The sequence below is a fragment of the Cherax quadricarinatus genome, chromosome 1 (assembly GCF_038502225.1).
Source record: "Cherax quadricarinatus isolate ZL_2023a chromosome 1, ASM3850222v1, whole genome shotgun sequence".
NCBI classification, from domain to species: domain Eukaryota; kingdom Metazoa; phylum Arthropoda; class Malacostraca; order Decapoda; family Parastacidae; genus Cherax; species Cherax quadricarinatus.
The window spans coordinates 89938689-89952383 of NC_091292.1; the positions used below are offsets into that span (position 1 = coordinate 89938689).

At 41.3% G+C, this 13695-nt stretch overlaps 1 protein-coding gene across 3 annotated transcripts in view; it reads left to right on the plus strand.

Annotated features, from left to right (window-relative positions):
- Positions 1 to 13695, plus strand: part of LOC138852518 (putative 3-methyladenine DNA glycosylase) — a 78881-nt gene that overhangs the window by 54337 nt on the left and 10849 nt on the right. For all 3 annotated transcript variants that reach the window (XM_070083788.1, XM_070083778.1, XM_070083793.1), the window contains exon 4: positions 10197 to 10357. In XM_070083788.1, the coding sequence (XP_069939889.1) occupies positions 10197 to 10357 (161 nt within the window). The remainder of the gene's footprint in view (positions 1 to 10196; positions 10358 to 13695) is intronic.

Genomic DNA, 13695 nt, shown 5'->3' on the forward strand with positions numbered 1-13695 from the left:
GCCCTTCTTCTACGCACTGATATTTCGTACCATCAGCTATTTGTTCGTACTTCTCTGCATTACACAGCAGCCCGTATCCACTTACATAGGTGGTATACGCTCTGTTCTTCATATCTCTCTCCTTCTCGGGCATTATCTATTCCGGATATTGCCTTTCTTGTTTCGTCATTACCACCACCGATTCTGTTACTTGGCGATTTTAATGCCCATCATTTCCTCTGGGGGGGTCTCACTGTGATTCCCGTGGCATTCAGTTAGAGGCTTTTCTTGCCACCCACCCCCTCCATGTTTTAAATACAGGTACTCACACCCATTTTGATCCTCGAACTCGCACTCTCTCTTGCATCGATCTCTGTCTGCTCTTCCTCCGCCGCATTAGACTTCACCTGGTCTGTTCTCCCGGATTTACATGACAGCGATCATTTCCCAATCATTCTTACTTCCCCTTCATATTCACCACCTCTTCATATCCCACGCTGGCAATTTGATCAGGCAAATTGGAACCTTTACTCACAACTAACTGTTTTTAGTGAGGTTCCTTCTTCGTCCTCCTTTGATGAGCTTTTACACCTCTTCTCGTCCTCCGTTTTAACTGCAGCTTCTCATTCTATACCTCAAACTTCGGGCAGGCATTTTCAGAAATGCGTGCCTTGGTGGTCTCCTGCTTGTGCTCGTGCAGTACGTTTGAAACGTACTGCATGGGGCAGGTACCGGTACAATAGAACCACGGAGAGACTTCTTGATTTTAAGCAGAAGCGTGCGATCGCTCGCTGTGTCATCCATGACGCTAAACGCACTTGCTGGCGAGATTGTCTCCACCATCACCTCTGCTTCCTCTATGAGTGCAGTCTGGAAAAAAGTACGAAAACTGAGTGGTAAATATTCTCCTGACCCGGCTCCTGTTCTGCGGGTTGCCGGTATTGATATAGCAAACCCACTAGATGTTCCCAATGAAATTGGCAATCATCTGGTCCGTATTTCTCAGGGGCTCCATCTATGCCCCTTGTTTCTTTCCTCAAAGTCTGCCAGAGAGGTTGCACCCTTGGACTTTTCTTCTCTCAGAGAAGAACAGTATAATGTGCCTTTTACACTTCAAGAACTGGAGGCAACACTCTCAGCTTGCCGATCATCGACAGCTGGGCCCGATGACATTCATATTCGTATGCTACAACATTTAAATCAGTCAGCCCTTGCAGTCCTATTATGCCTTTTCAATCTTATTTGGTCACAAGGAGTTCTTCCACAGCTGTGGAAATCTGTCATTGTTCTCCCTTTCCGCAAACCAGGCACTACGGGACATGAAGCCTCCCACTATCATCCCATTGCTCTTACCAGTGCAGTTTGCAAAGTGATGGAATGCCTGGTAAATAGACGTTTAGTGTGGTATTTGGAGACACGCAACAGTCTCTCCACTCATCAATATGGCTTTCGCAAGGGACGTTCTATCATAGACCCCTTACTACGCTTGGATACGTATGTTCTTAATGCCTTTGCGAATACCCACTCAGTTATTGCCATATTTTTTGACCTTGAGAAGGCATATGACACAGCTTGGAGGTATAATATTTTGGCCCAAGCCCACTCCTCAGGCCTCCGAGGCAATCTACCATCCTTCCTTAAGAACTTTTTAACTGATAGACATTTCCGTGTTCGGGTTAATAATGTGCTCTCCCCGGACTTTATCCAAGCTGAAGGTGTCCCCCAGGGATGTGTTCTGAGCACAACACTTTTTCTCCTTGCTATTAATGATTTGGCCTCCAGTCTTCCATCAAATATTTGGTCATCACTCTATGTTGATGACTTTGCTATTGCCTGTGCAGGTGCTGACTGTCACCTCATTACAGTTTCTTTCCAACATGCGGTCGACCGTGTTTCCAATTGGGCCACCACACATGGGTTTAAATTTTCCAGCACTAAAACCCACCAAAATACTTTCACTAGACGCTCTGTCATCTCCGATCATCCTTTGTACCTCTATGACTCCCGTATCCCTGAACGTGATAGTCAAGTTTCTGGGCCTCCTCTTTGACCGTATGTTATCCTGGAAACATCACATTACCTCTCTGAAGGCAACTTGTCACAGCCGGCTGAACCTTCTTAACCCTTTGACTGTCGAAGGGCCCAATCCTGAAGTTGCTCCTGGTGTCGCAAAATATTCGAAAAAAAAAAAATTATTTTTTCTTATGAAAATGTTAAGATTATTTTTCTGATTGTTTTAGTCCCAAAAAAAAATTTTTTCCCATCAGTACTTACCGAGATATAGAGGCATGAAGTTTGCAGAAAATGAGCCACGTATGGCAACAGCGGCGACTGCCGCTCACCCGGTAAACTTTGGTTTACTTGTATTTGAAGGTTTGTTGTTTTTTTCACTATTTTATTTTTTTACATAACTTATGTGGCCTGTGAGACCAAAGTAAGGTGCAATGTACATATATACACTCGTTGTATACAACACAATAAGCGCACAAACATAATTATCAATATATTGTTTACAAAACTTGTTTACAAAAACAAACAATACAAAAAATTTTTTATTACTATTGTTCTATAATATACCAATATACAGTCACTGAACATACTCCTAGAAGTTCTGTAGCTTGTGGAACTCTGTGAAACATGGTGTCATACACAGTGGTGTTTTACACTCTTACACATAAAACATGGTGTCATACACAGTAGTGTTTTACACTCTCACACATAAAACATGGTTTCATACACAATGGTGTTTTACACTCTCACACATAAAATCAGTGTGTGTGCATTTTTGTTGAATTTTTTTTTTATGTGCAAAGACAAAACACCTCGTCTGAGCAGTTTTCTTCAAAGTATTAGCAGGCAGTTGTGTTATGTAGCTATCCTAGGTAAATGGTCGTGGGTCATCCTTCCTTCCTAATTTCCTTCATTCCTTTCCTTCCTGGAGGCTACCTGGAGGGCATTCCACCTCTCTTCCTACATTCCTTCATCTGTCCTTCATTACTTTTTTCCTTCCTTTCATCTAGTCCTTCCTTCATTCCTGCCTTCCCTTCTTGCTTCTGGTTTCTATAATATATATACACATATATAGTCACTAGATACTTTCATAAAACTGCTATTATCACCCTTCAGCAAGCTTGTCTTGTGTGCGAGTGTGTGGCTTATAATTGTTTTGAGTCAGGAGTGGGCAGCTGTCAAAATGACATATTGTCTCATTAGTCACTGCCCCTACCGCCTGTCAAAACAATGGGGTCGGATGCTGCTTCCCCCTCCATTCTATCTAATTATCTTTCTCCCTCATTCTATCTCTTTCAATCTGTCTCTCTTTCTCTCTCTCTGTCTATCTCTGTCTCACAGGTACACATAAATACAACTATACATAGTGTAAATTACCTAGGATAACCCAAAAAATCCAGACAAAGTGCTATACTCTGCTTGAAGATGTGAGTAAAGGTGATGATGACACAGTCTTGTGGCTCTCTCTGAGACAGAGCTAGACGGATAGACAGGGAGTTTGGCAGACAGACAAATAGACAGACAGACAAATGTTTGTTCTTCTTCGTCGTCGTCGTCGTCATCGTCTTCTTCTTCTTCTTCTTCTCCTCCTCCTTCTTCTCCTCCTTCTTCTTCTCCTCCTTCTTCTTCTCCTCCTTCTCCTCCTCCTTCTTCTTCTTCTCCTCCTTCTTCTTCTCCTCCTTCTTCTTCTTCTCCTCCTTCTTCTTCTTCTCCTCCTTCTTCTTCTTCTCCTCCTTCTTCTTCTCCTCCTTCTTCTTCTTCTCCTCCTCCTTCTTCTTCTCCTCCTTCTTCTTCTCCTCCTTCTTCTTCTTCTCCTCCTTCTTCTTCTTCTCCTCCTTCTTCTTCTTCTCCTCCTTCTTCTCCTTCTCCTTCTCCTCCTCCTCCTCCTCCTCCTCCTCCTCCTGGCTCTTGACAGATGGACAGATGGACAGCTGCCCCCCTCCCTCCACCCTCGTTTACCCTCATCAAAGGTCAGCTCTTATCAGATGTTATCTCCCCTTATCTTGTCACTGTCATGGGGTGAACTGTTTTCATGCCTCAAGGGAACATATTATTACATATTATTATTATTAGGTATTAGGTATTATTATTATTATTCTTCTTATTCTTCTTCTTCCTCCTCCTTCCACCTTCCTCCTCCTTCCACCTTCCTCCTCCTCCCTCCCTCCTTCCTCCTCCCTCCCTCCTTCCTCCTCCTCCCTCCCACCTCCTCCCTCCTTCTTCCTCCTCCCTCCTTCCTCCCTCCTTCTTCCTCTTCCTCCTTCCTTCCTCTTCCTCCTTCCTTCCTCCTCCTCTTCTTCCTCCTCCTCTTCTTCCTCCTCCTCTTCCTCCTCCTCCTCTTCCTCCTCCTCCATTGCTTTTGGTCTCAAACTCCTCGAAATCATGAAATTGATCTTCATTGACACTTCCATCGTGTTAGAGCATCACTTGGGAAGAGAAGAGTCCCAGATTTGATGGGAAGTCACATATTTCTTACCGCTAGACATGCTGAAAAAGGACGACTGAAATGGTATTCCCACAATGCACCACTGGCTCCCCGATTTTTTTTATATGGTGCACACTGACCATGGAGACCCATTCTCTCACATGTGGGCCTACCAGCTTTCTCCTGCTTGATTTGAAGCCGCTAGAATTTATGCGTATAGATACGTCAAACACGGTATCTCCTATGACGTACATATACGACCGCGACAGTCAAAGGGTTAAAACCCTTGCTCATCTTTCATGGGGAGCTGATCGTCGCACCCTCCTTCGCCTACATTCCACCCTCATTTTATCGAAACTTGATTATGGTGACCAGATCTATTCAGCAGCATCTCCTGCTACTCTCTCTTGCCTTAACCCTATTCATCACCAAGGATTACGTTTATTCCTTGGTGCTTTTCGCTCTTCCCCTGTTGAGAGCCTCTATGCAGAAGCTAACGTTCCATCCTTATCCGATCGCCGTGATGCCCATTGCCTTCGCTACTATGTACGCTCTTATGATCTCCGCAATCCTTCCATTTATAGAATGGTCACTGATATTAGTAGACATTCTTTATTTGTTCACCGCCCCTGTTTACTCCGTCCCTTCTCTCTTCGCCTTCATTTGCTCTTGTCTTCTCTTCAATTACCACCTTTCTATGTTCATGTAGCATCTCACTTTTCCCTACCCCCCTGGGAAGTTCCAGCTGTTCGAGTCTGTTCTTTCTCTCTCCCTTGCTCGAAAACCCAACTGTCTATGGTCACTTCCCGCCCTCTTTTTCTTGACCACTTCCACTCTCATTCTCATGCCATTGCTGTGTACACAGATGGCTCTAAGTCTTCTGACGGCGTAGGATTCGCAGCAGTGTTTCCAGACAGCGTCGTACGAGGGTATTTACTATCTTCGGCTAGTATTTTTACTGCTGAATTGTATACCATCCTTACAGCACTTATCCGTATTGCATCTATGCCTGTGTCATCATTTGTGGTTGTCTCAGACTCCCTTAGCGCTTTACAGGCTATACAGAAATTTGATACACCTCACCCCTTAGCCCTCCGTATCCAACTTTGGCTACGCTGCATCTTTACCAAGCATAAAGATTTTGTTTTTTGTTGGGTCCCTGGTCATGTTGACATACAAGGCAATGAACAGGCAGACACTGCTGCGCGGTCAGCAGTACATGACCTACCAGTTTCATATAGAGGTATTCCATTTACGGACTATTTTGCTGCAATATCTTCCCACCTTCACACCCGTTGGCAACAACGTTGGTCTACTATGCTCGGTAACAAACTTCAGTCTATTAAACCGAGTATAGGTTACTGGCCGTCTTCTTATCACCAGTGTCGAGGTTGGGAGACTACTCTCTCCCGTCTTCGCATTGGCCATACTCGTCTTACTCATGGATATCTCATGGAGAGGCGCCCTGCTCTTCTCTGTGAGAATTGCCAGGCTCCATTATCAGTTAGCCACATTCTGTTAGACTGCCCACTTTATCAACGAGCATGCAGAATTTACCTCCGTCGCCGTCTTCGCTCCGCTGCTCTCTCTTTACCTTCCCTTCTCACTGATGGACTCGCCTTTCATCCGGACTCTCTCATTGACTTTTTGACAACAACCGACTTACTTCACAAATTCTGATACCTTCAGCCCTTTCTACCTCAATCTCTTGCTACCCTCTACCCCCGTACTATCCCCTGCCCCGCTGTTTTCTGTAACCTACTGATCATCCCTCCTCCCTTCTGCCGCCCAATACCCTCGCTTCCTTCCCTACCCTGCAGCGCTGTATAGCCCTTGTGGCTTAGCGCTTCTTTTTTATTATAATAATAATCATAAGTTCATAATTGTTAGTGGTTTAACATCATATATTTTGTCTTTTTGTTCTTTAATAATTGTAACGGCTATTTCTCTACGTACCCCTTATGAATGTAAGTATCGATCCTGATATCAACCACTTATTGAACAACACACATAATCCTAACAGTAATTGTCATTACTACACTGCTAGTCAGGCTAATACCCTTCTCAGTGTCAGCAAGAATATTACAGTCTTCAAGTACAATGTTAGATCATTGAGTAAACACTATGATGACCTCATTGCACTACTTAAGTCTCTAAATGCTACTATAACTTTCATTATACTTACTGAAACCTGGCTCAGACAAGATCTGACAGACATACTTACCATACCTGGTTACACAGCCATACATAACTGTAGGCCCGACCAATCAGAAGGCACTGCCATCTATTACTCTGATGAACTAGAATGTGTGAAATCAACTAATGTACGGGATGAAAACGGTGAATGTATAATAGCTAAATTCACATCAAGAACACTTAAGAAACCTATAGCAGTTGGTGCAGTCTACAGACTACCATACTCAAACACTTAAACTTTTAGCAATAACCTTAGAAACATGATAATTGATACTAGCAGGAGATTTCAACATCAACCTTATCCAAGCAACCGACCCTCCAGTAGCTGATTTCACAAATGCTATGAACAACAGCTTATTGCTACCCACTATAACAAAGCCAACAAGAATCTCTGACACTAGTGCCTCGTTACTCGACCATATCTGGACCAATATAATATCCCCACTACAAGCACTTACAATCACAGATAACACCACAGACCACTATCCTACCTTTCTCATAACCAACTTATCTAAACTGCCTTAAGAAACAAAGATTTCATTTCGCCTGCATGATGAGATATCGATAAACAACCTAAAACTAGCTCTAGGTGCCATTGATTGGCAGAGAGAGCTAAATGACAGTAATAATATCAATAAAGATATCAAAATTTTTTTACATAAAACCTTAAACCTCTACAACAAACATTGCCCAGTCAAAACGAAACAGATCACAGAAAAGGCTAAACAGCCCATGGCTAACTAGAAGTATCCTCAAATCTATTAATAAAAAACACCAAATTGAAAAGCAGTTCAGATTAGGCTTAATTACTAAAGAATTTACTAAAAGATACACATCAATACTAACAAAACTAATATGTAAATCAAAGCAAATGTATTATGAAAATATTTAGTGAAATGAAAGCTGACATGAAAAGTACCTGGCAAACACTCTCCAAAATTTTGGGCTCAAGAAAACCGACTGGAAAAAGAGAGTTAAACTTAACTAAACCAGATGAACCTCACATGCAGCCTTTAGACACGGTTGACAAATTTAATGTCTTCTTCTCTACTGTAGGATCAAAGCTAGCGAGCCAAATTCCTAGCTCAAATACCCATCCGAATAAGTACCTCACTGGCAACTACCCAAATACTCTATTCCTAGCTTCAATTAATCCCACTGAAGTCTCACTCATCATTAAATCATTAAAAAACAAATCAGGTGATCTAGATAACTTGCCACCATTCATATATGAAAAAGCTGCACCAGAACTGTCGCCCATTATTGCAACAATGTTTAACAAATCTATAGCTTCCTCAACCTTCCCATCCATACTCAAGACAGCAAGGGTCACCCCGATCCACCAAGGTGGAGATCCAACTGATTTGAACAATTACAGACCCATATCAAACTTGCCCTTACTATCCAAGATACGTATTTGAAAAAATAATACACAAGCAACTTTACTCTTACCTTACATCCAACAACATACTTAACCCATGCCAGTTTGAATTTAGACCAAAAAAAAAAGCACGAATGATGTTATTATACAAATGCTTGACCTAATATACACAGCTCTCGATAAGAATGAATATCCCCTGGGGCTCTTTACCGACCTAAGAAAAGCGTTTGACACAGTTGACCACAATCTCTTGCACCTCAAACTGAATCATTATGGCATAAGAGGACATTCTCCAAATTACCTAAAATCCTATCTTAACTACAGACGCCAGTATGTATGTGCAAATGGAGTCGACTCTGCTATCCAACCTGTAGCAGTAGGAGTACCCCAAGGTAGTGTCCTAGGCGCACTCCTCTTTCTCATCTACATCAGTGATCTCCCCAATGCATCCCAACTCCTTACACCAGTTCTATTCGCAGATGGCACTACATATGTCTACTCCCATTCAGACCCAGCTGTGCTTGAAAACACTGTAAACAATGAACTGTTGAAGATATATGCTTGGATGATGACCAACAAACTCACACTTAACATAGAAAAAACTTACTTCATGCTGTTTGGCAACAGAGCCTCAAATATTCAACTCGACATACTGTTAAATGGTTCTCCTATATCAAGACACACACAGGGCAAATTTCTAGGTCTTCTCCTTGACTGTAATCTTAAATTTCAGTCCCATACCCATCACATAGCCAAGAAAATTTCCAAATCAGTAGGAATCCTTTCCAAGATAGGCTACTATGTACCACAAACAACTCTCCTTACCCTGTACCACTCTCTAATATATCCTTACCTCACTTATGGCATCTGTGCTTGGGGCTCAACCACAGCCAACCACCTTAGACCCCTAATAATCCAACAAAAAGCTGCTGTGTGGGTGATAACCAGCTCCTGTGCTAGACAGCACACCCCACCACTTTTCAAAAGACTCAACTTGCTTAATATACAAGACATACACTCTTATTATTGTGCATACTACATGTACAGAACTTTAAACTCCACTGTAAAACTCCTCCTCGACAGTTACAACAGCATGCACAGTCGCAATACAAGGCATAAGGCCCTTTTCAACATCCCTCGAGTAAAACTCTCACTATGCAAGAATGCTATGCACATAAAAGGCTCAAAGATCTGGAACTCGCTACTGGAACAAGTCAAGGATCCCCAGACACCTTATAAATTTTGGACTCGGCTAAAAAAAAAATCGTCTTATCTCACAATATTAACCAAATCAACCAAACATTTACTGGCTAGTTTTATCATGTGACCTCCTGGCTTTTAATTCTGCCATTCTATAAAATATTACCACCTGCACAATTCCCTGTAAATTAGATTTTGTACTAAGTATGTATACATAAGATTTATTAAGTCCAAATAAGATTGTAAAACAGCTAACCACTATTCTATGTTTAGTTTTAAGTAATAATTACTATGTAATATTATCTTATATAGTTTTAATTAGTTACTATGTATTAGGATTAGTTTGCCCTAAATGCCTCGGCATGATAGTGGCTATCTTTGTACTTAGCAAATCAAAATTGTAATTACACATTGTAACCTTAACAAAGAAATAAACTATTATTATTATTATTATTATTATTATTATTATCATCATCATCATTATCATATATTTGAATGCTGTTTTATAGTTAACCAGGGTAGTGTGTGGATTTCCCACAATTTCATTTATATATGGTGACAGTTATTTATTAATTCCTAGATCCTGTTGTTTGTGGTAGCCTATACTAACAATACCTTGAACAAAGTATGTTTTGAGAAAGATGTGCCAAAGTAAATTGGTTTACCCTCTGGTTACTTCAGGATGATTCTATTTTTAGGCTAATCCTTGAAAAATAATTACCATTTTCTTTAGTTTATTGTAATTAAGGTATTGTGTTTTTAATCTTAAAGATTTTTGTATTTATTAATAAAGTTTAATCGATAATTAGAGGAAAGATAAAGTATTGATGTTTCCATATTAGCAATAGTGGGAAAACATCAAAATGTCCACTGGATCTGATCTTTAGGTTAACAGTCAACTCATTTTCAGTGTTGGATCTTGACTCCATAATCCTTTTCCTATTAATGCTCATTGTATTGTCACCCAAGCCATTTGCAAATTTAACATTTGATTTTCCTTAATAGGTGATGGGTCATGTGTTCTCATTAGAGCCCTGGAACCCTTGGAGGGCCTTCCAAAAATGGAGACCGGTCGAAACCAGAGACGTAAAAGTTCAACACCTCTCAAAATTCACGAGCTCTGTAATGGCCCATCAAAAATTTGTCAAGCATTTTATCTTACCAAGGTATATGAACAGCTTTGAACAAATTTCATTATACAGTACAGTATAGTAGTAGATCCTTGATTTAGGATGTTCCAGCTAACAATGTTCCACACTTATGTTGTTGACACTTTAGAACTAACTTGCTAATGACGTACAAACACTGATCTTTAGTTACAATAACTGCAAATATATTCAAACAGAAGTTATTTTTAGTATTTTTTTTTTCAGCAAATGCATTCATATTTTGCATCTGTTACTTATACATAAGAAACATAAGAATTGTGGAACACTACAAAGAGGCCTAGTTGCCCATACTAAGTAGGTCCAACTCGCACTAACTCCCGCACCTGTCTCATTTATTTTTTAAAAGTATACAAAATTCTTTAACCCTTTTACTGTTGAGAGCCCAGATCACAAACTTGCTCTGTGTCAAAAAATATTAAAAAAAAAAAAAAAAATCCTTACCAAAATCTTAAGAATATTTTTCTGAATGTTTTCAAATAAAAATAATATTTTTGTGATCAGTACTTATCGAGATAGAGGTGTGAAGTTGACAAAGTGAACCGTTGATGGCAACATCGTTGACTGCCGCTAACTCGGTAATATTGTTTTTACTTTTATTCTATTTTTTCTTTTTTTTCTAATATTTTTTCAAGTAACTTTTGTGGCCTGTGAGACCAATAAAATGCATAATATGTATACAGGTCCACATCCCTTTATCTGAAACCCTTGGGGCCAGTAGTGTTTCAAATTTCAGAATTTTTTGAATTTCAGAATGAAGGTGGGGTCTAGGGAAGTACCCCATAATCAGACATTAACACTGTAGCAAAAATGTATGATTACTCACACTCAGTGGGATAAATAAAGACTACAAATACCTCTATGGAATGCACAACAGGTGCATCATTGTCAATGTTTAGCATTTCTTCGATGTCAGCTTCCTGTAACTCATTTACACTTTCGGCCAATAAACTTTTGGCATAAGTTACGAGGTTTGATATCATCATCTCATCAGTGACACGAAATCCTTCAAAGTCTTCATCTGTAGATTCATTTACATCAAACATCGTTTTAGGCCGAAGTCTGTGCCAAGCATTTGTTGATGTTGATTTATCAACATCCTTCCCAGCATTAACAACTGCATAAATGGCATCCTTAACACTGAACTCTTTCAGGGAGTCTTGGATTCCTACTCCTCTGTTGACTGCAGCAAGCATACAGTTTAAAAAAGTCTTTATACTTGCTCTTCATGGGAGTGTAAAATTCCTTGGTCACAAGGCTGTAATACAGATGACTGATGCTCCACACTCCACAAAAAAAACTTCGGTTTTCAGAATTTCTCGAATTTCAGAATTTCGGATGAAGGGATGTGGACCTGTATATCCACATGTTGTATGCAACACAAGCATTGTTATAATTATATTGTTTACAAAACTTGTTTACATAAGCCCACGCTGCCTTCCCCACCACCCATACTGCCTTCCCCACCACCCATGCTGCCTTCCCCACCACCCATGCTGGAAATAAGTCACTTTGTCTAACTTTTTGGGGTTATCCTCTGCACATGCTGCTATGTATGATAATCTGTGTAACTATAGTCATGTATACCTGAATAAACTTACTTGTACACCGTCTTCCCAACCACCCATGCTGTCTTTCCCACCCACACCATCATCCCCACTATCCATGCTGCCTTCCCCATCACCCAAGCTGCCTTCTCCACCACCCACCCTGTCTTCCCTTTTCACTATCTGTATCTGGTATTCTGGGCATTGCTTTCGGTCACAAATTCTTCAAAACCATGAAATTCACCTTCACTGACCACAGACACTTCCATCTGTGTTAGAACTATCACTTGGGAAGAAAAAAGTTCCAAATTTGCCAGGGAGTGAGGCAGGGAGGCAGCTGACCGTGGTACAGCAGCAGCAGCAGCTGACGGTGGTACAGCAGCAGCTGACAGTGGTGCAGCGACAGCAGCAGCTGATGGTGTACAGCAGCAGCTGACAGTGGTGCAGCAGCAGCAGCTGACGGTGGTACAGCAGCAGCTGACCGTGGTACAACAGCAGCAGCTGACCGTGGTACAGCAGCAGCTGACAGTGGTGCAGCAACACCTGACCGTGGTACGATAGTATTTCGATAATATTTCTCAGCCTTTTTATGACAGGGTTGGCACTAGAAGCTTTCTGTGGGCCCATGGTGGCTTAGCAGTTACAAGCACTAAAAACAATGGAATAATACAAAATATATTGCATGTATGTGTGAAACCGTCCACTCTGGCTTGTAAACAATGGCACACTAGCTGAAGGCAGGGCAGCTGAGGCGCTTAGGCTGGATGGAGAGGCAGACGCGTTCGGGACGAATGTCCTTACTTGAGTTTTTCATCGTTGGTCGAGCCAATATTTTTATGCAAAAACGCATCGTTGCCCGATTTTATCATTAGTTGATGCCATCGTTGGTCGAGGGTCCACTGTATTAAAAAAAATCTGGGACCACTTAGTACCTTGTGGCAGCACCAGTTCAATTGAGCACCAGCTAGAGCAAACAGTGCAGCAAACACCTAGGATTCACTGATGTCATGTAGTATTAACACTCCCATTTTAGAGGGAAGTGATGTTGACCCCAAGTTTAGTGGCTTTGAGGTGGATGTAGATACAAGTGGTCAAGGAACTATCAAATACAGTGGACCCTCACCTAACGATATTAATTGGTACCCGAGAACGATTATCGTTAGGCGAGTTTTTTAGCGTTAGCCGAGGCAAAATGTTAGCGTTAAAATGTATCGTTAGGCGAATTTAACGTTATGCAATGTGTTCGTTAGGCGAGGGTCCACTGTACCATGATAATAACCCATGTGCAACATTTGTGCAACACCCTTTCAATTTTGGTACCACTGGTAGTGTCATCCTGCCAGAATGTCTTATAACCTATGCTCTAAGTAAAGAGAAACTATTCTTGAATGTGTAATACGTGTTCAGCAGCCTGGCAGGCTGACTGGCTGGCTGGCCAACTGGCTGGCTGGCTGGCTGATTGACTTTGGCCGTCTCTGTCTTTGTCTTTCTGCCTATATCTGTCTCACAGATACACATAAATACAATTATACATAGTGTAAATTACCTAGAATAACCCAAAAAATCCAGACAAAGTGCTATACTGTGCTTGTAGATATGCATAGTAAGCATGACTGGCAAATAATACGTATTTACACTTGCTCAGGGATCAGATATGATGATGACTGCCAACTGCGGCATGTGTAATACCTGTTGGTTCACGAGTGGCTGTCTCTGAGACAGAGAAAAAGACAGAGACAGAGATAAACATAGCTAGACAGATAGATGGAGAGCTAGACAGACACAGATAGA